Genomic DNA, 25,085 nt, shown 5'->3' with positions numbered 1-25,085 from the left:
TTCTAACTTTTAAATGTATGTACAGCAGACAGGAGCAGCTACTGAGAGAGCTGTGCAGATATAATGGGTAAACCCCAGGTGAGACTTATTAGCATTTTAAAGGATTATTGGCTCCCCAGCTCATATCTTTATGCACAAACACAAACAAGAATTTAAAATGCAGTTTCTTGTTCTGCAGAATGTCCAGCTCCAGCACCAAGCGCTGCCTCCTGTCATGTCTGAATCTGGTCAGAGATAGGAGGACGGCTGATCCCACGGAGGTGGGATGTTCCTGAATGCAGTCTGTATGAACTCACAGCTGCAGAGAGATAATCCAGTGGTGGGTGTGCAGAGACGGAGGATGGAGGCTTGTGGGAATTGTGATAGAAGAAACAAACAATGCTGTACGGTCTTCATTTCAGCAGCTGAACTATGTGTAAGGAATGTTCAGTGTGAAGACCTGCATCGCATCCGGGACACTTTAGAACACAATATTCAGCTCTGATGCTCCTCACCTGTGGAACAAACTTCCTGAACACCTGAGGTCTGCTCAGACTGTCGACTCTTTAAGATCAGGCCTGAAAACCTGATTGTTTACTGCAGCGTACTCTTAGATGCTCACTCTATTTTCTTGTCTTTAATGCACTTTTTTTGCTTAATTTAAAAAAAAATATTTCTATGGTTTTAATGTATGATCTTAATGTCTACCTTTAAATCATCTTTATAATTAATTATATGTCTATTTTATAAAGTCCTGTGCTGAATGTATTTCTTTGCTGTTGTAAAGCACCTTGAATCACCTTGTGTATGAACTGTGCTCTCCAAATAAATTTGCCTTTTTTTGTCATTGTGCAAACCTACAACAGGAAAGTGCATCAGTCAGAGATAGATAAATAAATGAAAGAAAAACGCTTCTAAACTAACCATAAAAAGATTGTTTTTAAAAGAGAAGGAACGTTTCTGAATCTGCACATTTTTTTGGCAGTCTTAAGTGCAGTTATGACTTCTGGATGAAAACAGTTTTTCAGTCTGTGAATCTGACTTTTCTTCATCCTGAAACATCTGCCTGAAGGTCAAACCTAAAAACAACACAGCTGCAGGGTAAATATTACAAATTCAAAATAGTAAAAGAAATTAAGGATAAAGCTGATTGCACTGCCAGAAGAAAGCAATTAGAAATGTAATTTTATTCAAGTTTGAGGGCAACAAAATGTCTATTAGATGAAATATCACAACAAATCAAGACATTTATTAAAGGAAACAGCAACAGGTTGAACACTTATTAAAACTACAAAAAACAAAATAACTCGGCTTAAGAATCAGACACTTAGGCACCAAAATTGAGCTTTGTAATCTCATCTATAATTTCTAAATGTAAAGATGATGGAACAGATGATCTTCTCTTGGACCAACACAACTTCTGAATATTCATCAAAAAATATTAATATCCATCAGTGCAGATTGGTTTCAATAAATCCTGTCACATTAAGATCAGCACAGGAATACTTAGTTTGTCTCTTTTTTTTAATTTAGAATGTAGAATCTGTTTCATTTCATGACTATATAAATCCAGAACTCCCAGAGTTAATAAAACCTCAAAGGAACACTGCTTCATTTATGAAATAATAAGATAGTCAACATAAAATAAAACAGAATAAATATTGGAATCTATCAACACAATTATCAGAACCTGATACCTGTTTATCAATTAAAGAATATTTTAAAAGGTGAAAAACAAAACTTGATGTTAGTCAGTTAATATGACAACCAATCAGAATCATTTCCAGCAAGTAATTATTAGTATAATTACTTTATAGTATGACAATAGTATAGTATGATTTTTATGATTACTACTACTACTACTACTACTACTACTACTACTACTACTACTACTACTACTACTACTACTACTACTACTACTACTACTACTACTACTACTACTAATAATAATAATAATAATAATAATAATAATAATAATAATAATAATAATAATAATAATAATAATAATAATAACATATAAATTGTAAATAATAAAAGAAAAAAGTTAAACAATGAATAAATCTGAGGAAGGCATCAGTTTAGAACTTTCAGACTAAAAAATTTATTTTTTATGCCACAGATAATTGAGATAAAAAATGGACTAATAACAGAACAGAAGCAAAAGTTTATTAAAACAGCATTTAGTAGCACAATTATTTTTATCAGTGTTTATTGCTAACACTGAGAGGACCCAACAGATTAATTAAAAGATTACATAATTGGAATTTATTTTGTAAAATGAATGAAAAAACAAGGACAAGGACACACAATGAAATGAAAAATAAACAGAAAAAATAAAGTTAAATAAATATTTAGATGAATAAATATTACCACCAATATATATTAAATATTACTACATTTCCTTAAGAAACCCACAGATACTTCCACACAAAATAAAAAAAATGGTGACACACGTTTCATTATTTATTTAAAAACTGTAAACAAAAACTCAGAAATATGAAGAACAAGCAGAAATGAAGAATGTGAATATTCCAAACAGTGAATTAAATGGATTGAATATAACTTATTAGAGGAGAACAGAAGCAGAATGATGGAATAAAGACTCATAGCAGCTTTAATTAATTTAATGTTGAACTGATTGATTAAAAGATGATGCAAACAGAGTATTAAAATACAGAGAGCAATCAGGTAAAAACACTGATGAGAAATCAATCAGCAGTGAAACAACTGGGAGGTTTATGGTCATTTCATATTTATTATGGGTAGTTTACATAACTTAGGGGTAATTAGCACACTTTTTAGTATAAAAGAGTATAAATAACCCTTTAACATCCTCACCAAGAAAAACGCAATGAAAAAATTATTTCTTTATATTTCTTATCTCTTTGGGGCACTAATAACAACAGTCAATGTTTTTTTTTATGAAGAGACCCAGCGATTTTTAAAATATTGACCTCTACCAAATGGTTGAGAAAAATTATTTGACCCTTTCAAATCTTTTTTTTTAACATTTCAAATGACACAGTTGTGTTCAGCAACTCCTTAGGCACCATAATATAACGTATTACTTTACCTTTGAAAATCACAGCAAACACAGGCCTCATGTGAGGAGTGATTTTGCTCGTGCTAACTTCCTGTCAGCAGACTAACTTGCTCTGCATGCTATTTCAAAACACAGTGACATCTACTGGACTTTTTTTTAGTATAATGTACCTCAGAGTGGTAGCTAATGAGTGGTAGAAATGACTAAAACAGGTGTAATTAAGTAAAACATATTTTTCAGTAAGATATAGCGAGTCAAAATGTGCTCTACCAAATGGTTGAGCAGAACATTAAAGGGATAAAACATTTCAGCAGCTCACCTGAACTAAAACCACCACTCAGAACTCTCTGGTAGTAATCTGCCATCCTGCTGGACACACCCAGGAAGGTGAATAACATTTTATTCTGCAAAGCCCTTCTCTCCAAACACACAGAGAACAAACAGAGAACATACAGAGAACAAACAGAGAACACACGGAGAACAAACAGAGAACAAACAGAGAACATACAGAGAACAAACGGAGAACATACAGAGAACAAACAGAGACACACGGAGAACAAACAGAGAACATACAGAGAACAAACGGAGAACATACAGAGAACAAACAGAGACACACGGAGAACAAACAGAGAACATACAGAGAACAAACGGAGAACAAAGGGAGAACATACAGAGAACAAACAGAGAACACACGGAGAACAAACAGAGAACAAACAGAGAACAAACAGAGAACAAACAGAGAACATACAGAGAACAAACGGAGAACATACAGAGAACAAACGGAGAACAAACAGAGAACATACAGAGAACAAACAGAGAACATACAGAGAACAAACGGAGAACAAAGGGAGAACATACAGAGAACAAACAGAGAACACACGGAGAACAAACAGAGAACACAGAGAACAAACAGAACAAACAGAACAAACAGAGAACACACAGAGAACAAACAGAGAACATACAGAGAACAAACAGAGAACAAAGGGAGAACATACAGAGAACAAACAGAGAACACACGGAGAACAAACAGAGAACAAACAGAGAACATACAGAGAACAAAGGGAGAACATACAGAGAACAAACAGAGAACAAAGGGAGAACACACGGAGAACAAACAGAGAACAAACGGAGAACAAACAGAGAACAAACAGAGAACATACAGAGAACAAACAGAGAACAAACAGAGAACACACAGAGAACACACAGAGAACAAACAGAACAAACAGAGAACAAAGAGAGAACACACAGAGAACACACAGAGAACAATAAGAACAAACAGAGAACAAAGAGAGAACACAGAGAACAAACAGAACAGAGAACCACCATTCCTTTGGTTAATAACTTGAAAAAATAAAACTGCAAACATAGTGATGGTTATTTTAATGAAGTAAGTTCAGCTACTTTAATTATTAAAGAGATGCTGGAGCTGACGTCCTGATTTAACCTGTAAATGCATTTATTCTGTCTTTATGTGTTTGTTGTCTCCTTTATGTATAGAATAAATCACTCACCCACCTCATCGTCAGGAACAATAAAACTGTTGGATCCTGACCTTCATTCATTTTAAATACTTTTAATATTAATACACAATTATTAATATCAATAGTCTATCAATAATAATAATAATAATGGATATGAATATGTCTGTTCAAGTTAAAAAAATGTACTGTCTGTATAATGAAAAAAACTTTTAATGAAATGTTATGATCCAATGATCTTACTGTCAAAATGAGACACACCCTTATAAAAAAGGACGATTAGTTATAATACACTATTATTAATAGCAATGGCCTACAAGTAATATTAATGATATAAATATGAATGTGAATATTTTATTTATTTATTTAGGGAAGGTTCAAGTTAAAATAAAGATAATAACTTTCAATAAAATGTTGAAGATCATATTAAAAGTAAGAAACACCAGCTTTACCAAAAAAAACCCACCCCAAAACATAACATAAACAAACAACAAAAAACAAACTGTATGTTACTGGTAAGACTATTAATATTTATACACTATTATTAAAATCATTAGCATACCAATATTATTATTATTATTATTATTATTATTATTATTATATTATTATTATTATTATTATTATTATTAATAATAATAATAATAATAATAATAATAATAATAATAATAATAATAATAATAATAATAATAATAATAATAATAATAATAATAATAATAATAATAATAATAATAAAGAAGAAGACGAAGAAAAATGACAATAAAAACTTCCTTTTGTATTGGAGCAATGAAATATTGAATATCACACGTTAAAAGAGAAACACGTCAGTTTTGCCATAATAAACAGCTTGTTACCTGCAGTTTAATTTAGGGCTGTGAGTAAACAAAACGTGTCATTCTGTAAATAAATGCACTAAAACCATCAACACTGACTCCAAGAAGCAGCTGTTGCTGATGAAGTGTCTGATTTCATTACATTTGATGGAGAATCGTGACTGTCTGTTTCTGAATGAGACAAAATAAAAATGAATGAATGAATGAATGAATGGAGATGACGTCGTCTGCCTGCGTCACCGGCTCCTCCGCGGAGGGATACGCTGCGCTGAGCCGTGTAGTTCCGGGATCTGGGACTACTTCTCGGGATGGACCAGAGGAAAAGCCTTAACGGGCGCAAGAACACCGCGGAGCTGCACGTCGCCAGTAGCGGGTGCACAGCGTAGAGGAAATCATAAATACGAGGCGAAAGATGGTGTAGCATATGGTGTGCTTTATTCCCCGTTTCTATCCACGGCAGGCAGCCCCGGAACGAACCACAACCCCGTGCTTTCCCGTGGAACTATGTCGCGGTAAGTGAAGCTACCAGGAGCCGTTAGCTTGAAGCTAAATGTAGCTCGGAGGCTAACAGCTGACAGAGTGAATCCACGGACGGTTTGTTGGACTTTTATCTGTCGGCCTGCACATTTCATCTAGCCGGCAGCATTCCTTAGTAAATATAAATTTAGCAGAGGAAGTGATAAAAATAGGTGTTATTTTATCGCCCAGACGCCAGCTGTGGTCTTGACGTAACGTTGATTTAGCTATTTTTTCAATGTTATCCTCTAAATGCACATTTAAGTAAAAGAAAACGCAATATTTTATTGTTTATATCACGTTTGAGTCGCACATTAGCTGTTTAGCATGCCTTTGTGGGTCAAATGACTGTTTTAATGATGCCTATAAAGCAAATAAATGCTGCAGCATCTATAAAACTATAGTTATATTACAGATAAACATCCACTGCAGTGCTACATGATCTTTAACCACTAATATTAAGTACAGGGAAGTCACTTGTTGCTATGTGCATGTGTGAGTATTGCCCTTCTGTGCAGTCAAAATCAATAATCCCAAGCACTCCTCTTATATGGTTATTATTATTTCTATTTTTATGCTGCAGTTAAATTGTTTCATGCTATTTTTGCACAGTTTTGCACCTTATTTCTTCTACCAGCACGATTTTTGTGTTCTTTTGCACCTTATATTCCTTATTTTTCTAAACATAACATGTGCAAGCTACTGGATACCTTGAATTTCTCCAAGTGGTTGAACAAAGTATCTATCTGTCTGTCTGTCTGTCTGTCTGTCTGTCTGTCTGTCTGTCTGTCTGTCTGTGACTTTTTGAATAGAGAATCCAGCTTTAATGCTGTAGTCAGCTTCAAAGCACCATTACTAAGAGCTGTATGCTGTTACGAAGCTCCTGCAGGATGGAAACCAGCTCATTTAGAGGGGTTTTCCCAGCATCTCTATCTTCCCCTGCTCCTAACAAAGCGTCATTCCTGTTCATCGCAGTGACACATGCCTCTGTGTGTAATTGAGACCGTGAGATTTGACGCGTGGCCGTGTGAGGAAGCCAGAATGTCTGCCAACGAGGCCGACGGACCGTCTATCATCATGCAGCCAGTTCTAGCTTGGCGGTAATGATCTGACATACATGGCTGTGTGGGGGGAGCATGAGTCACCAGTGTTGTGGTTTCTGCGAGGAACAACTGGAGGAGGTGTGTTGGGTGGGTGAGCACACTGCCAGGACGACCAAAAACTATTTTATCTCAGTAGAAATAAAAAGAACCGACTTCTGTGTTGTTGTGAAAGGAACGGCTGCTGTGCACACAGGATGTAACACGCTGCTGTTCTTGCAGCAGGGTGTTGACCGGTGTGTGCAAACACAAGTCAGCACAGCCACTCCTCAACAATGGGAAAGATGTTCTTTTGTTTAGGGTGTCCAACATGCGGCCCACTGGCCAAAACTGGCCCTCCAAAGGGTCCAATCCGGTCCAGTAACTGCAGATTGTAAATTAGTAAAACTATAAATTTAAAATGATTTCTAGGCCATGACAAGTTGTTTGGAACAGAAAGTAAAATACTAGATTGTTCGTTGTTCTTTTGTCGCTTTGTGTCTCATTTTTCTAATATTTTTGTCTTGTTTTTTTTTAGTTTTTTTGTCTTTTTTTGGTCTGACTTGTCGTTTGTCTCATGTTTTTGTCGTTTTATTTCTCATTTTTGTTTTGTGTTTCCTTTTTGCCTTGCTTGTGTTTTTTGACTTATTTTTGTCATTTTGTGTGTTGCTTTATTCATGGTTTTGAGCATCATTTGTGTCGTTCTGTTTTTTTTTTTATCTCGCTTGTGTTTGTCCACTTTGTTGTGTTTTTGTTCTCGCTTCTGTCGTTTTTGTTCTTGTTTGTGTCATTTGTGTCATTTTTTGTCTCATTTTTGTCTGTTGTCATTTTTTCATTGGTTTGTAATTTTTTTTTCTTGTTCTGTGTTGGTTGTCTCATTTTCTGTCGTTGTGTGTCTTGTTTTTGTCATTTTGCATCATGGTTTTGTAATGTTTTGTCTTATTTTTGTCTTGTTTTTTGTCTGACTTTTTGTGTCATTTTTTTCATCACTGTAATTTTTTGCCTCATTTTTTATCTCTTGTTTTGTTTTGTGTCATTTCTCTCGTTTTTTTGTCGTTTTCTGTCTCATTTTTGTAATTTTTTTTGTCTAATTTTTGTCGTTTATGTTTTTGTCGTTTTGTTTCTTGCTTTCGTCATTTTTGGTCTCGTTTGTGTCATTTGTGTAATTTTTTTGTCTCTTTTGTTTGTTTCATGTCGTTTGTCTCTTTTTTATCGTTTTGTGTCTCGTTTTTGTAATATTTTGTCTTGTTTTTTTTGTCTTTTTTGTCTGACGTTTGTCGTTTTGATCATAAAGTAAAATACTCCATCATTCAGTTCCAGATACCTGTGACTAAATGTTTTGTCCACTTGAAATCAAATTCTCCTGAATTTTCCCCTGAACTAAGATGAGTTTGACACTCTTGGTTTAGAGAGAAGAAAAAAATCCTGTAGGTCCAGCCAAGTCTTCTGATAAGTCACAAGTCCTTAAATTGCCTTAATGTTATCACATGTGCTTTCAGGCAGTTAACTGTGATGAATGGAGGTTTTTACAGGCACCTCAGTGTTATTCAGTTAGTGGCTGCTGTGACTTTTTCTTGGAAGAGTTAAAGACATTCCAGCAAACATCGAGTCTTTATTTACAGTTAAATGATGCTTTCTGTCCCATTATTGCTCATGTTTTATGTCGGCTGCCCTAATTGTGTTAGATGTAATAAGCTAGTACATATTGTAAAATCATAGGAGTCTGTCTGTATACTTGTGTCCCTTCAGCGTTTTTATTTGGTTGTTGTGTGGAATGCTGCAAATGAACGAAACGGATTTCTTTATGGCTAAATTAGATTTTTGCACTAATTTAAATTTGCTAATCTGGTTTCTTGAAGGTGTCATAACATGTTGATATTATTATATGAAATAAAAAGATCTTTTTTGGTGACTGTAGGTGTAGAAAAATGCAATTTATAGTACATAATGTGTGCAATATCAAACTTGCAGTCCATAAAACATTGTGCTGCAGGTTCTATTCTCATACATACGCTGCCTGCTATGTCTGTGCTAGCCCTATGTCTGCAGAAAATATTCATTGTCCTCTGCACAGTACAAAAGGAAAACCAGCTATTCTCAACCAGATTATACTCAACTAAAGTGTTAACAAATGTCAAATTTGCTCTGCAGTAAGAAACCTGTGCTGAATTGACTGTGAAAATAAGGATTCAAATTGAGAAACTGTTTTTTCCCCATTATTTTGGTGTGTAAAATGTCAGATCTTCTGTGGTGAATTGCTTCTGGTCTCAGTTCCTTTTCGCTATTCCGCTATTACTTTGTGTAACAGTTTGCAGGCGGCTTTCTGTGTTCTGTGATGTCAGTTTTCTTGACAGGTGATTAAACTGTTAATGTTCTTGTCGGGGAGTACCTCTAAAATCCCAGCACTCCCCAGAGCTACACACACAGCTGCCCTGAAAGCACTTGGCCATCCTCCAGACCTCAAATTGATTTCTCATCTCTCTTAAGTCTTAAATCCCCCTTCAGATGCTGCAAGCCTGCTGCTAGAATGAATCATCTTGGCAGCGTGTTTGCATGCTGGTGAGCCTCTTTTGCAGGTTATGGTTGTTAGACTGTTGCATCTACTGGTGTGTGTTTGTGTGTGGTTTACTGGCGCTTGTATTCCAAATGCTATACTCGCAGTCCAAAAAAAAAAAAGTCACACAGTCTAATATTTCATTGGACCGCATTCAGCTCTGAGATGCACATTCATCCAGAGATGCATTAATTTTCTACCAAGATCTTATATTGATGATGGGAGAGTCGGACCAAAGTCTTCTCCAGAACATCCCAAAGATTCTCAGTGGGGCTGAGGTCTGGACTCTGTGGAGGTCAATCCATCTCATGCTCCCTGATCCACTCATTCTCAATGTGAGCCCATGAATTCTGGCATCGTCATCTTGGAACATGAAGAAAAACTCCACTGATGGAAAGACCTGATCATTCAGTATATTCAGGTATCAGCTGACCTCATTCTTTGGGAACATAACATTGCTGAACCTGACCAACCCCAGATCATAACTCTAACCCCCACAGTTTGGTAGGAACTAGCCATGATGAGGGCATCACTTCCTCCACCTCTCTTCTTACACTGATGCCCCCATCTGCTGGTTTATCTTTGACTCCTCTGGACACTATACCTACCGTCAGGCATGGAGGTGGCAGTATTATTATACTATTAATTTTACTGACTCAGAAATGCAACAAATGTAGTGGAAATGCACCAGTTCTGGTTCGGTTACACTACATTTGTCGTCTTTCTGACTTGGTTCTTCAGGTTCTTGATGAGTCCAAGTCAGGACTTTGGGGAGACCAGTCTAGAACCTTCATTCTAGCCTGATGGAACCATTTCTTTACCACGTCTGATGTGTGTTTGGGCTCATTGTCTTGTTGAAACATCCAACTGTGTCAACCTTCAAGATCACGATTCATCAAGATCAACCTTCTGCTGATGGTTTTAGGTTTTCCTGAAGAATGTGGAGGTGATCCTCCTTCTTCATTATTCCATTTACTTCATGTAAAGCTCCAGTTCCACAGAGCATGATACTGCCACCACCATGCTTGGTGGTAGGTTTGGTGCTCTTGGGGTTAAAAAAAGAAAGCCCAAGACAGTCTGAAACTAGTCCTAAAAGGTCTAAAACCAGGACCAAAATCAAACTTAAACAACTCCAACAAAATGTTTAGAACCAGTCAGAATCCAGTCTGAAACCAGTCCTTAAAAATTCTAAAACCAGTACAAAGTTGGGACCAAAACCAAACCTAAACTACTTCCCCCATCACTCTGGAACAGGGTAAATCTGGACTCATCAGACCACATGACCTTCTTCCATTGCTCCAGAGTCCAATCTTTATGCTCCCAAGCAAACTCAAGTCTTTTTTCTGATTATCCTCACTGATCAGTGGTTTTCTTAGAGCTACAGCTGTTTAGTCCCAGTCCTTTGAGTTCCCTTCATGTAGAAATGTTCTTACTTTCACTATTAAACAGCCGTGAGTTCTACTGTTGGTTTCCTATGATCATCTTAGAGTTTGTTCCTGAAGATGATGGTTCTCCACTATCCTTCAGGTTTTAATGATGTGTTGGATGGTTCTTAACCTGATTTTAGTCGTTTCATCTCCTTAGTTGTTTTCTTTGCTTGATGCAGGCCAATAATGTGATCCTTCTGAGACAGATTAACATCCTTTCCATGACCACAGGATATGTCTTCCAACATGGTTGTTTCAGAAATTAGAAGCTCCTCCCTGCATCAGCTGGGCTTAAATAAGTTGTTGTTATCACTGCAGTAATTATCCAATGAACGCTCCTACCTATTTGTTCAGTTATATCCAGGTTGTGACTGTTTTTGGACAGGCAGTGTATATTTCCCTCAATAGTGAAACCATTCACGTGTTTTAATAATGAGGTTGTAGCTCATTGAGTGTCAGTACTTTTGTTGTGCGTGTTTTGGATGTGCATTCTTTGGCTCTGACTTGTAGCTTTAATATATTCAGGCTGAACAATTAAATGACTTTCGCATGAAATGATGCAATTAGCCAATTTCAAAGGCTGCAATTCAGGATCGATGAGACGTGGTTATAAAATAATGAGGCTGTGATGGAATAGTATTTAATCCGAGCAGATTAAAACTATCAGGTGTTGTTTGTGTTTTCCACTGTTTCATTTGTACCGTGTGGTTTGACTGACATATCCGTAGCCTCAGTGTTTAATAGCCACACCTCGTATATTTTACTGCATGTCTGACCCAGTTTATGCTGTCGTGTCCATGATGACGCCTCTGATGGTGTCTCGTGGTAATGCCCCATAGCCTACATAGTTGGATATCTTCTGTCACATATTTTAAAGTTCTGTTTTATATGTAGGACATGGTGTTCCACAGTTTTGTGGATTAGCCTATTAAGCTGTTAGGCTTAGTGGAATTTGCGTAAAATGAAAAGAAGAAGTCGGGTTCTTCTGTTGCATGCAGAGGAACACTGATGGAACAAAGTAAGGGTACTCTGATCTTTTTTTTTCATGTAGCATTATTCTTTTAGCTAATCTCAACAACATTGTAAAATATTAAAATCAAGAGATGAGGAAGTTTTATCATTTTGGCAGCAATTTGTTTATTGGCAAGCGACATGTATAACTGGTTTTACTGGCTCTGTTGGAGACACGGCTACAACCATAACAGCTTATGCTTAATTATTGGCAACAGTGCAAAGATTAACAAATCTATGCATACTGTGGAGTAACATTTAACAAGAAAAAAAACAAAGAATGAAGCTAAATGTGCAAAACCTACCAAATAAATACACTAAATTTTACTGAGGCAACAAAAAGCCAATAAACCATGTTTAGTCCACCTTTAGATGATTTACAAACTGCATCAAACAGAGTAATACCCAAAATATTGTTTCAAGTCTGTCAGCCCTCAGGTTTTCACTGCATTTTGAGAAGACTGCTGACCAGGAGCAATGGTTTTCACTGCAAGAAACTAATGAACACTTGACTGAGCGGCGGCTGAGTCGCCCAACTGTCCCTCTTTCCCTTCCTGAGTGTTTCTAGCTTTGAAAATCATCCTTTATGTGACGAACCTTCAAATGGCTGATGAGTTTTGTATAAAGAATAAGGTGGTGAAATACTATGAAAAGCTCTAATGTATGAAAGCATCAGCAAAAAATAAGATTAAATTCACATGGGGGAAGAGCTTTTCACTAAAAGAAAACATGTGAGTGGTGACGAGACTAAAAATACAGCAACACACACAAATACACAAAGTTAAATAAGACAAATGGCCTCTGGTAAGGAAGGCAGTCATATGGCCATGAAAAGGGACACAAGAATGTCCTTTATCTCTCTCAGAATGGCTTTGGGCTTTTGGTTTCTTCATTGAGAAGGTACTGGTGAAATATTTGAGGAATTGTTTTTAGAGGTTAGAATAGACGAGTTTGAAGAAGATGCAGTATAATAATGTTAACCCTTTAAGACCTGCCATTGGACCAGTCCACCAGGACATATTCTTACATTTTTACATACTGTTGTGCCACTTTTTTGGAGTATTTTTATTTGCTTTACATCCATATAACCCAAGTTTAAATAAAATGTATTGACTTATGTCTTAACTACTACAATAAATTACTTAAAAGTACAGAAATAGCATAGCTGTATCCCTGAGATTAGTACAAAAGTTGCTCAGCATCCCGTGGTCTGGTTTATAAAGGTTTCTGTTCTGTGCGCTTTGTTGTGAATTTTTATAAACCCATCACTGCAACCAAAAAGCTCTGAGACCTGGTGAATGTGTGAAATGTTAGTCTGACTCTCCAGATTTTATATGCAGAAAGAATGATGGATCTACCTGCTCTGGTCTCAAAGCTACCACCAAACATGAATAAGCAATCATAGCTCTGGTGCTACGCTGATTTCTATAGGGTTAAATCAATGCAAGTAAAAGATTTCCTGTTAATCTACCACTGCAACATGTTTTTAACACAGACTAATCATATAATTTAATAACAGTCATCTTTTATCTCAGACTGATGCTATGTCTTGACGTTAACTAACAAACATGCTTGTCTACTTGCTGCTCGATGATCTACAAATGAAATGACCATCTGTTTCTCTTCCTCCAGCGTGACCATCAGTTGACCTGCTTCATCCAGAGTGACTGCCGTCTCTCCACACTGAAGACATTCACTCCATCAACACAATGTCAGGTAGAGATTAGCTACATCTAAGAGGTCTTTTTGTGTTGCTGTTTTTCTGTTTTTAATACCTGATTTTTATCTGTTAGGTACCTACACACCAGCCCCCGGTGGGCCGTTCTCTGCTCTCACTCCAAGCATGTGGCCCCAGGACATTCTGGCAAAGTACCATCAAGTGAGAATATCCATTTTTATATTGCCATGAAGAAAATAAACGATAATAGATAAATAGAGAAAAACAGAATGACAAAACTCTATGGAGAAAACCAAAACCACCACATGGGTGTTAATGTTTTCATGTTCCACTGTGGATTTTCAGAGTAATTAGATTTTACATGTTCCTTTTTTTGTCTCTACAGAAAGACTCAGAACAGCCTGAACTTCAGTATGACGAGTTCGGCTTCAGAATCGACACTGAGGGTATTTAGTTCACACAAACTTCACCCCATTTTATTTGCTTATTACTGGTTCCAATTCTGAATCTGTCAGTAAAAGTCTACCATTTATCAGGGAACAGTGGCTACACACACACTGATCACTGACTCTCTCTGTTTTTTCATGTTGATATCAGCTGAAGCTTTAGTGTTTGTTTTTTTGTTTATTTCTGTTTTCCAGCCTTTCTGTACGGCAGGTCGCTGTAATTTAAATACCCAATGTTCTCTCCAGCAGCAGCTTATTTTCGACATTCATCTAATTGTCGACAGCTTTATTGTTGGCTTTTGTTTTTTTGCGTCAACATTCACATAAGTAGAGTGTACGCCTTCAATTAGGGGAGTTCTGATTCTGGTTTTATCATTTCACCGCTTCCATGTTGTGTTTTCACTTTCTACAATAATGTTCCTCTTTACTGCCGTATCGCTTTCATGCTTGTTTACACTGAAACTACAACATTTTTTAAGTATTAGGATCATTCCAGAATTGGTGGACATTTGGGCTTCAACATGTTTGAAAAATCAACCTTCTCTTTTACAGTTTTCTGCTCCATATCCATCAATAATAGGTATTGATTGGCTCAGCTTCCACATCAATGGCAGCATTTTTATTCCATGTTTTCTGTGTTGTTTGCTAACCCTACTCTAATCACAGTAACAGGGTTGCTAATCCATGCTAATGTGATCTTTTTCTCAGCAGTAGAAGCTAGATATTTAGCTGCTGTTACTGCTGACCAAGAGGACAAACTGACTGATGGAAAACAGTCCAAAGAATTAGTCTGATCCTGATATTATGAGGTAGAGTGAGACATTCAATCAAGGCTGACAATGGGATGGAAATATGAAAAATAGAAGAGAGGACATAACTTTGCTCTACCCATTCTTTAGGAACACTGATGGATGATGTGAACGACAAAAACGACATAAAATGACAAAACCAAGACAGAAAACACAAAAACGTCATCAAAGGATTCTGCTAACATGTTGTGGGACACATGTTCCATGTATGATAATTATTAATTAAAATATTATGTTGTTTAAAAGATGTTCCCACAATTACAAGAGACATCAATGAAAAAAATAAATCCAATAAAAGGAGATTTAAATTAGATTCTAACTGTTTTATTAGAGATTCAGTTTGGTCATCAGGGGGACAAGAGAAAAATGTCATTTTAGGGGAACTCCAGACTTGTTTGGTATTTTAAAAATATTTTCACACATTCTTTTCTCCTTGTTTTTTTAGATTTGGTCTCAGGACAAGAACATTTACACAACTACTGCATGTTTTAGTATTTTCTACATGGATTATTAGAAATTTGATGGGTGGGACGTAGAAGGTCCTCCAGTTCTGGAATGACCCGTTACATCTTCATTCTAACCCGGGTTAACGTTGTGTTAGCACAGAAGACAAACGCTGCTAAAGCCGGATCTGTTCTCTTGTCTCAGATGGTGAAGAGCCTAAGTCCTGTCTGGGCATCGAGGGCTCACCTCAGTGTGAAGACCCTCAGCAGCGACTGCGCTGGCAGGCCCACCTGGAGTTCACCCACAACCACACGGTGGGCGACCTGACCTGGGAGCTCATCGATCCCGTCCTCCCACGCTCTAAGCGCCTGCGTTCCCTGGTGCTGGGTGGAATCCCTCACAGCATGAGGCCACAGGTAGGCCCATCTTCACAGCCCTGGAAAACACCTCCTGGCATTGTCTACATGTGGGGCTCGGTTATGTTTTTGTTGTGAAGACGAACGAATGAATGAGATGAAGCTGATTTGTCTCAGTTCTAATGATGCTCTCTCTTTTAGCTGTGGATGCGTCTGTCTGGAGCGCTGCAGAAGAAAAGGACCTCAGAGATCTCCTACAGAGAAATCATCAAGAACAGCTCTAATGATGACACCACCACAGCTAAACAGGTAGAAGCCCCAGCCATCTGTGCACACAAACACAGTCTGATAGCTGTTAAGGTACAAATAGTCCCCTATGTTAACATATTCAGGAATGATTTAGGGAAGGGCTGCGGCTCACACACAGTATCTGCTATTAAATCAAGCAAAAATCCACCTTTAGAGATTAGACTGAAGCTAACAGGGTCCTTACGTTGCATTTTTGTGATTTTTCCTCTACTTCCTGTACCTAATTTCCCATATAATGATATATTTGTCACCCCTGTCCCTCAGATAGAGAAGGACTTGTTACGGACGATGCCAACCAATGCGTGCTTCTGTAATCTGACCAGTGTTGGAGTTCCCAGGCTGAGGCGAGTCCTGAGGGGCCTGGCATGGCTCTACCCAGACATCGGATACTGTCAGGGTACCGGCATGGTCAGTGAAGTCACGCATTCTTGCAGTTGTTTGTTGTAACGTCTTCATCGCATCGTCTTTGTATTTTGTTGTATCCTTCTTTTATCTTTTCCCATCTCCACTGCTCCTGTTTTTATTTCCTCTTTCCCATGTCTGGATCAGGTGGTTTCCTGCCTGCTGCTCTTCCTTGAGGAGGAGGATGCTCTGTGGATGATGTGCGCTCTCATCGAAGACCTGCTGCCTCCGTCCTACTTCTCCTCCACTCTGCTGGGCGTCCAGACAGATCAGAGGGTTCTCCGTCAGCTGATTGTTCAGTATCTGCCGGCACTGGACCGCCTCCTGCAGGAGCATGACATAGGTAACGATGGGAGGAGGAAAGATGGTGGGCAGAAATCAGAGTTCTGCTTTAATATCAAACATGAAACTGAGTGCCATATCCAGTTAGTATGAGCTGTATATTGTAAACAGTAAGTAACACCCCCCTCTCATACATCCAGAGCTGTCGCTGATCACCCTGCACTGGTTCCTCACGTCGTTTGCCAGCGTGGTGGACATTCGTTTGCTCCTCAGGATCTGGGATCTGCTCTTCTATCAAGGCTCTCTGGTGCTCTTCCAGATCACACTGGGCATGCTCAAGATTAAGGTAGATGCACTCCAACACCTTTCTTTCTGAATCTTGACAGGCTTCTGGGTCATTCCAGAACTGGAGGATGTTTGGGCTTCAGAGTGTTTTAAAAATCAACCTTCTCTTTTACAGTTTTCTGCTCCATATTGATCAATAATAGGTATTGATTGGCTCAGCTTCCACATCAATGGTAGCATTTTTATTCCACGTTTTCTGTGTTGTTTGCTAACCCTACTCTAATCACAGTAACAGGGTTGCTAATCCATGCTAATGTGATCTTTTTCTCAGCAGTAGAAGCTAGATATTTAGCTAGCTGTTACTACTAACAAAACAAGACACAAAATGACAGAAATGAGACAGAAAATGACAAAAACAAGACACTAAATGACCAAAAACAAGACACAAATGAGACACAAAACAACAAAAACAAGACATAAAATGACAGAAATGAGAATCAAAATGACAAAAAAAGGCAGAAATGATACAGAAAATGACAAAAGCAAGACATAAAATGACAAAAACGTCATCAACAGGTTATTCTAACATGTTGTGGGACACGTTCCATACAAATAATAATTATTTAAAATGTTATGTTGATTTTAAAAAATTTTTTCCCACAATTACAAGAGACATCAATGAAAAAATAAAACCGAAAAAAAGGAGAGTTAAATTTGATCTGAACTGTTTTATTAGAGATTCAGTTTGGTCATCAGGGGGTGGCACAAGAGAAAAATGACATTTTAGGAGGAACTCCAGACTTATTTGGTATTTTAAAATGTTTTCAAACATTCTGTTTTCTTGTTTTTTTAGATTTGGTCTCAGGACAAGAACATTTACACAACTACATGTTTCAGTATTTTCTACATGAATTATTTGGAATTTGATGGGTGGGACGTAGAAGGTCCTCCAGTTCTGGAATGAGCCTGATACAATCTGCAGTTTGCTGAGATGCTTCAGAGTCACTGAGTGTGTTTTCACCTGTTAGATTTTTTTGGATGATGAGTTAGCAATGTAGAAACTGCTCCCACACCAGCTCTTCATGGATGGTTCTTAATGAAATGTGCTTCCTGACTCCAGGAGGAGGAGCTCGTGTCGTCGGAGAACTCTGCATCCATTTTCAACACTCTGTCGGACCTGCCAAGCCAGCTGAAAGACGGACCTGCAGTTCTAGGGGAGGCTATGAGGCTAGCAGGAACACTATCACAGGAGACTCTGGAGGCTCACCGACACAAACATCTCGCCTATATTCTAAACGAACAGGCGCAGCTCAACAATGGAAACAACACAACACTCAACACTAACCTCAACAAGGTCAGTGGCTGTAGTCCTGGCAAAGTTAATGAGCTGAAATATCAAGTAAGGCAGCCTGGAGCCACCAGGTTTGGACACATTAGTACATATTTTTATTAAAAGTAAAGAATTCATCCTGTGTTTGTGCATTTTCAGGTGGTGAGGAGACAGTCCCTGCGCAGGAAGTCCACCCTGAGCTCCCTGTTGTTCGGGGAGGACGAGGCAGAAGCCCTGAAATCAAAGAACATCAAGCAGACGGAGCTGGTGGCCGCCCTGAGAGAAGCTATAGCTCGTACTGCAGAGCACTTCCACTGCCTGGACCCTCGACACTCCAGCACCGTGAGTTCACTGCAGTCAGCCGTGACTCGGCTAAAAAATAACAGGAGCATGAACGGAGGAATACTCTCATCTGCTCACACATCACCTGAAATAGTTCAGTCCTTAAATTACTGGATTCGCTGTAGATCAGGGGTGTCCAACATGAGGCGTCCGGGCCAAAAGCGGCCTCCAGAGGGTCCAATCTGGTCCTCAAAGTGTAAAAATTCCAGAGAAGACATTAACTGCAGATTGTAAATTAGTAAAACTATACATTTAAAATAATTTCTAGACCATGACAAGTTGATTTGATCATGAAGTAAAATAGTAGATTTTTATTGTTCTTTTATTGTTTTGTCTCATTTTTGTGATTTTTTTTTGTCTTGTTTTTGTTGTTTTTTGCCTTTTTTTTCTGACTTTTGTCGTTTGTCTCATGTTTTTGTCGTTTTGTGTTTCCTATTTGTCTTTTTTTTGTCATTTTGTGTTTTGCTTTATTCATTGTTTTGTGTACTGTTTTTGTCATTGTGTTTTTTTTGTCTCGCTGTTAGTCTATTTTTTGTCATTTTGTTTCTCACTTTTGCCACTTTGTGTCTATTTTTTGTAATGTTTTGTCTAATTTTTCTTGTTTTTTGTCTTCTTTTTTTTGTCTGACTTTTGTTGTTTTGATCATAAAGTAACACACTATATTGTTCAGTTCCAGGTGACTAAATATTGTGTTCCTTTGTAGACACTCTGTTATCTGGAAGTTGTAATGTGGAAATGATAAACTGAGGCTGAATATTGCTGAAATTGAATTTATTTTTTTAAGAAATTTCAAGTTGTTCATGATGTTTTGTAAAAAGATAGTTCCTTCAATGTGAACGTTTTCAGAGCGTACTTTGTTGCACTAAAACCAAGGAAACATTAGGAGTTGTGGTTATTTATAGGTTATTATGCTGTGCTTTTACTGGTCTGAACACTGGAGGTGAAATTAGTCTGGATGTGGTCCTGGACTAAGATGAGTTCGACATCCCTGCTGTAGATGCTTCAATCCTTTTCATCCTTTTTGACTTTATTTTGACCCGACTTCTCCCATCGTGTCTCTCTAGGACCTGACTCCAGACTACTCCATGGAGAGCCACCAGCGAGATCACGAGAACTTTCTGGTGGTGTCTCGAAACCGACGGAGACGTGCGAAGGCTTTGCTGGACTTTGAGCGCCACGATGACGACGAACTGGGCTTCAGAAAGAACGACATCATCACCGTGAGTCTCAGAACAATACTCCTCATCGTGTCTACCCTTGTAAGACACGCATCACCTGAACTCTGATCTTTATTCCACTCTATTCTTAATCTTTCTCCTCAGATCATCTCACAGAAAGATGAACACTGTTGGGTCGGTGAGCTCAACGGCCTCAGAGGTGTGTGCTCTCAGGTGTTGCTGTTTGGTTTGGTTTTCCTTTTTATAATCTGTCTCACAAGATGCATTTTCTGTGGATCTTTGCAACAGGTTGGTTTCCAGCGAAGTTTGTGGAGATTCTAGATGAAAGAAGCAAAGAGGTGTGGACACATTCACAGATTGACACAGCAGATGTTTCCTGCAGCGTTCAACACCATACAGTATCTGTAAGCCTAGCTTTAATTCAGCAGTGACCAGGATTCCTGTCTGTCCTCAGTATTCTCTAGCAGGAGACGACTCTGTGACCGAGGCGGTGACAGATCTGGCCAGAGGGACTCTGTGTCCGGCTCTGAAAGCCATCTTCCAGCACGGCCTGAAGAAGCCGTCCATCCTGGGAGGACCCTGTCACCCGTGGCTGTTCATCGAGGAGGTAGCAGAGCTCGTTAGGATCCTTCATGGCGACATATTTCACACAGTTTCAGCAAAGACCTCACTATTCGCTCTGCTTTTCTTTCAGGCAGCCAGCAGGGAGGTAGAGCGGGACTTTAACTCGGTCTACTCCAGACTGGTGCTGTGTAAAACCTACAGGTGAAACAAACACACTCTCTGCTCCGTCACACATTTAATATGTTCTCCAGGTCACAGATTCACTTTACTGAGATGAGATATTTACTGCACACAGATTTACACTGTTATAAGTAACAACTCGTTGTGTTTGGATTAAACCAGGTTAGATGAAGATGGGAAAGTTCTAACACCAGAGGAGCTGCTGTACAGAGTGAGTAAACATTTAATCAACTTGTTTGTGGAAAAAAAAAGAAAGAAAAAATAAGTTTCAGCTCACATAGAACTAAGAATGATTCTGTTCAAAATGCAAACAAAATCTAAATAGTTCTAAATGAATTCAGTTTTTGCATGTTTGTGACATGGATCTGCTTTATAACAGCGTGAACGTTTCCATCTGTGCTCCTAAATCAGACACAGATCTCAGTCTAAACAGTCACATCAGGAGCTCTGCCTGGAGAGTTTTGTTGAAAGGTGCTGACAGATGCAGATAAAATGAACCTCTTTTAGACCAAATCTGTCATTTTCCCCACAAAAAAGCCTTCATTAAAAATGCCATGCTGCGTTTGACATCTTTTTTATTGTTAATTTGTACCGCAAAGCCACAATAACACATCAAAATATCCAAAATAACAACAATCAAAAATAAACAGCAAAGCAAACAAACAAAAGAAAGCAAAAAATAACCCAATGTATCAGATACGGAGCAGGATGAAGCAGAAGCTTATTTCCTCCGACTCATCAGTCACTTAGTACCCCACTCACAGTTATTTATGTACATATTTACAAACAAAATAGAGCATAAATAATATAAATTATTTAATATAAACATTAAATAATCAGTGATATACCAAAGCCCCTCCTCCTCCCTGTAAACGCATGGCTTCAGTGTGGCTACAGTATTATGTTAGTTTTGAGCTTTATTTTTCCTAACCTCCAGTCATACGTATACTAACAGTGTCTAGTGAGCCCGAAGCCGTGACACTAAGTATTTAACCCTTGAGCGCCCTCTGTTGGCTCCTCCCAGGCGGTGCAGTCTGTCAACATGAGCCACGACTCGGCCCACGCTCAGATGGACGTCAAGTTCAGATCTCTGGTCTGCGTTGGCCTCAAGTAAGTCTTCTTTTCTTCAAGTTCTTCGACAGTTCAGTTCAGTTAAATCATTGATTCTGAATAAACACGTTTGTTTCCTGACATTCTGCCTCTCCAGTGAACAGGTGCTGCACCTGTGGTTGGAGGTGTTGTGCTCCAGCATGGCTGCTGTAGAGAAATGGTATCATCCGTGGTCATTCCTGCGTAGTCCTGGGTGGGTGCAGATCAAGTGTGAGCTCAGGTAATGACACAGATTCACAGGGAATAAGTCAAAGAGTCATAAAGAACAAAAAATAAACCAACATGGAGGAAGGACCCATTATCAGACCAACAGATCAGATAATAACGGCTGTTTCTGTTGTCTTCTCAGGGTCCTTTCAAAGTTTGCCTTCAGTCTCTCCCAAGATTGTGAGCTACCTGACAAGAAGGAGGTGAGCCAAGGAGAAGTCTTTCTAATGTTAAAAAAAACATGTTAAAATTCAGGAGCGACAAACTTACTGACCTTGTGCTGTTTCAGAAATCTCCTATTGAGAAAGCAGAAATTATGGATGTGCTGGTTCAGCATCACCTCTTTAGTTGGGATCTCTAGGAAACATGTAAGACTGTCAGTGCTGTAGTAGTCAGTAGGAGTAGTAGATACACAAAGGAATTCACTCTGTTTTTTCCAAAAGTTAGAGCTCATAGAATCTGCCTGCTTGCTGCTGCTTGATCTTACGTCGTCCTGTAGATGTTTATTAGAGGAAATGTTGATCTGATGGTTTAATTCCCTGTAGCTGCTTCTTCCTGGGACACTAGAATAGAGAAAATCTGCTGTTAATGCCTTTAACCCTGTAGAGCCCTGCGTAGCGCCGGGTTAGTGGTGGTAGATGTGAAACCAGATCAGGTAGATCCATCATTCTTTCTGCATATATAATCTGGAGAGTCAGACTAACATTTCACACATTCACCAGGTCTCAGAGCTTTGTGGTTGCAGTGATGGGTTTGTAAAAACACACAATAAAGCGCACAGAACAGAAATCTTTATAAACCAGACCACAGGATGTTGTGCAACTTTTTTACTAATTTGAGGGATACAGCTATGCTATATCTGCATTTTGAAATATATGTGGATAAAACAAGAAACATTTTAATTTTTTTTTAGGTTTAGCCGTTCCGCTCATCACATTATCGATCAGTTCTTCAGAAAAGTCATGAATACCAACGATTTTCGTGCATACATGAGTCATTTTACAAGGAGATATCAGAATATGTTGCACTGTTTTATTCTATCTAATTTCACTTCCATTGAGACGGCTTTCAATTCAATTCAGTTTATTTACATAGCACCAGTTGCAGGTCAGATTGTCTCAAGACACTTTACAGAACCCATATGCCTGAACCTCCGGAGCAGCCCTAAGGAGACAGTGGCAAGAAAATTCCCTTTTAACAGGAAGAAACCTTGAGCAGAACCCGGCTCTTTATATGAGGGGACTCATCTGCTGCTGGCCGGGGGGTTGAAAGGGACAGAAGAGGTAGAGGGGTGGAGAAGGGGAAGGACGGGAGAAGAGGAGGGGTAGGGAACAAGGAACATCTAACACACAATTGGATATATGTATGATAAGCTAGATGCTTTGCTTTTCTTCGAAGAAGAGTCTGACTGACGCTTGGGAGCCATAATGAAGGACAAAAAGTTAGTGAATGTAGCACAGTCCAAGGTGGCGTACAACTAGAGAATGGAAACAAAGCCGTCTTATAGCGCTGTGATGACGTATTCATCCGCTCTGCTCACCAACTAGTTCCACGTAACCAGTTCTGACATAACGATGAAACGCTGTAGGTCGAGGACGTCGTAAATCGAGGACCGTATTGTAGTAGTTAAGACATAAGTCAATACATATTATTAAAACTTGGGATATAAGGCTTATATCGATGTAAAGCAAATAAAAATACTCCAAAAAATTGCACTACAGTCTGTAAGAATGTCCTGGTGCACAGTAGCAGGCCTTAAAGGGTTAATAATGTCGGTGCTTTTCCTGCTGTAACAAGTCAAACTGTCTCCTGATATTTTAATGATTCGGTTTCATTTTTCTGCAGCTTTGAGGAGTCCTGTAACATTCAACTCTGCAAAATATGCATTTCAGTCATGAGTTTCAGAATGTCACCTCTGGATGGACTCCAGATGTCAAATCTAGTCCTTCCTTTAAGATGACTTGTGGGTGTCAGAAGGCCAGCAGGTTGAAGTCGTGTGGTGGAGCCTCTTTCTGTAATGTGTTATTGATTTTGCCTTTAAGTAAAAGCTTTCTGCGTTTCATTTGTTTCCCAGGAGAAGGAGCAGAAACCTCTCAAAGAAGGAGTGCAGGACATGCTGGTGAAACATCACCTCTTCAGCTGGGACATCGATGGCTAGACGTCTGAAACCTCCCGGTCCAACGTGTTCCTCAACATATTTCATGTTTCCTCACCTTTTTATTAGACTGTCTGCTAAAGAAGACCATCACCCCGTCACCTCTGGAGAATAACACCCAAACAATGACTGAAACTCATCATACAGTGCAACTGAAGCATGTGTACATTACAGTGCATACTTTATTTTTATCCAAACCTAGATAGGAGGTTTTTCTACACATGTGAAGCCCTCCTGTAGTAGAATAGTCTATAGTCAGCACTCTGGCCCTTGAGTCCTTCATCGTGAGCTCCAGAGTCCCAGGAGACGTTCTAACATGGTTCATAAATTCCACATGACCCTGTAAAGCCCCAGATTTAAAGACCAAAACAGAACATTCCTAGACATGAAGCTGTAAAGTTCCAAACTATTTTTGAGAGGAATGGTCCTTTTACCTCAGTGTCCTGAATTCCAGAATATGTTGCATTAAATCCTCATGCCAAGAATAGCCTTTTCAGATTGTGATACAGAGCAGAGCTAGCGTGTTTCCCAAACAGTTGTATGATAAAATGTACATGAAGGAGATGATTTGTGTTACATAAATACATGTTACAAATATATATATATATCATCCAGAACTTGGAATGTTTTTTTTCTTTTTGTATATAAATCAAGTTTCACAAGTTAAAGCAGCTGAATATAAGTACTGATCTGTAGCTTTGACTACATAATTTAAAAAACAAATTATATTATTATTGATCTTCCTCAACCAAAACTTCTGTTTACTTGTTCAATTTTTTGCAGATTTGGTTTTTGGATTTTGTTCTATCGGTTGTTCCTCCTGCTGAGCTAATTTGATCTTTTACTATAATTTCATTTATTTTTTTTAATCTGTGATTTCTGGGTTTACATGACTGTAACTGTTCTATGCTGTGTAGATCTCATTATGTTCAGAAATCTAAATCCACTGGAAGATTCTACTCAACTTTCCACCTGCAACATAAACTGATGAGACCTCAGCCCTCGACTGTACATAAATGAGCAGAATACTGAAGGAAAAATAACACAAACACGATGAAAACCCGTCAGGTCTTCTGTTGAGTTATTTCAGA

At 38.4% G+C, this 25,085-nt stretch overlaps 1 protein-coding gene across 3 annotated transcripts; it reads left to right on the top strand.

Annotated features, from left to right (window-relative positions):
* The first annotated feature begins 5,648 nt into the window (after nucleotides 1–5,648).
* On the top strand, nucleotides 5,649–25,058 carry sgsm3 (small G protein signaling modulator 3). Of its 3 annotated transcripts, none has more exons than XM_035947002.2 (22): nucleotides 5,649–5,842; nucleotides 6,822–6,946; nucleotides 13,550–13,633; nucleotides 13,711–13,796; nucleotides 13,981–14,041; nucleotides 15,499–15,710; nucleotides 15,852–15,959; nucleotides 16,224–16,367; nucleotides 16,509–16,704; nucleotides 16,844–16,989; nucleotides 18,049–18,282; nucleotides 18,418–18,600; nucleotides 19,665–19,820; nucleotides 19,923–19,977; nucleotides 20,067–20,116; nucleotides 20,233–20,385; nucleotides 20,473–20,543; nucleotides 20,685–20,733; nucleotides 21,547–21,632; nucleotides 21,730–21,852; nucleotides 21,982–22,042; nucleotides 23,914–25,058. In XM_035947002.2, the coding sequence occupies exons 3-22, from the start codon at nucleotides 13,627–13,629 to the stop codon at nucleotides 23,995–23,997; spliced, it is 2,265 nt and encodes a 754-aa protein (XP_035802895.1). In that variant the 5' UTR covers nucleotides 5,649–5,842; nucleotides 6,822–6,946; nucleotides 13,550–13,626; the 3' UTR covers nucleotides 23,998–25,058. The 3 variants fall into 3 exon arrangements, with proteins under 3 accessions (XP_035802895.1, XP_054861080.1, XP_023123467.1); XM_055005105.1 differs by having other exon boundaries at nucleotides 6,822–7,036; XM_023267699.3 differs by lacking the exon at nucleotides 6,822–6,946.
* Nucleotides 25,059–25,085: the final 27 nt, after the last annotated feature.

This window comes from Amphiprion ocellaris, chromosome 19, assembly GCF_022539595.1.
Source record: "Amphiprion ocellaris isolate individual 3 ecotype Okinawa chromosome 19, ASM2253959v1, whole genome shotgun sequence".
NCBI lineage: Eukaryota > Metazoa > Chordata > Actinopteri > Pomacentridae > Amphiprion > Amphiprion ocellaris.
The sequence above is the reverse complement of the archived record's forward strand: the minus strand, read 5'-3'. Positions and strand labels throughout refer to the sequence as shown.

What these genes read in the sequence shown, in the direction of transcription:
- sgsm3 (XM_023267699.3), top strand. An exon ending in CTCACAGCATGAGGCCACAG is followed by an intron (nt 15,711 to 15,851) that starts GTAGGCCCATCT and finishes TCTCTCTTTTAG; the next exon opens with CTGTGGATGCGTCTGTCTGG. An exon ending in AGCTACCTGACAAGAAGGAG is followed by an intron (nt 22,043 to 23,913) that starts GTGAGCCAAGGA and finishes TTTGTTTCCCAG; the next exon opens with GAGAAGGAGCAGAAACCTCT.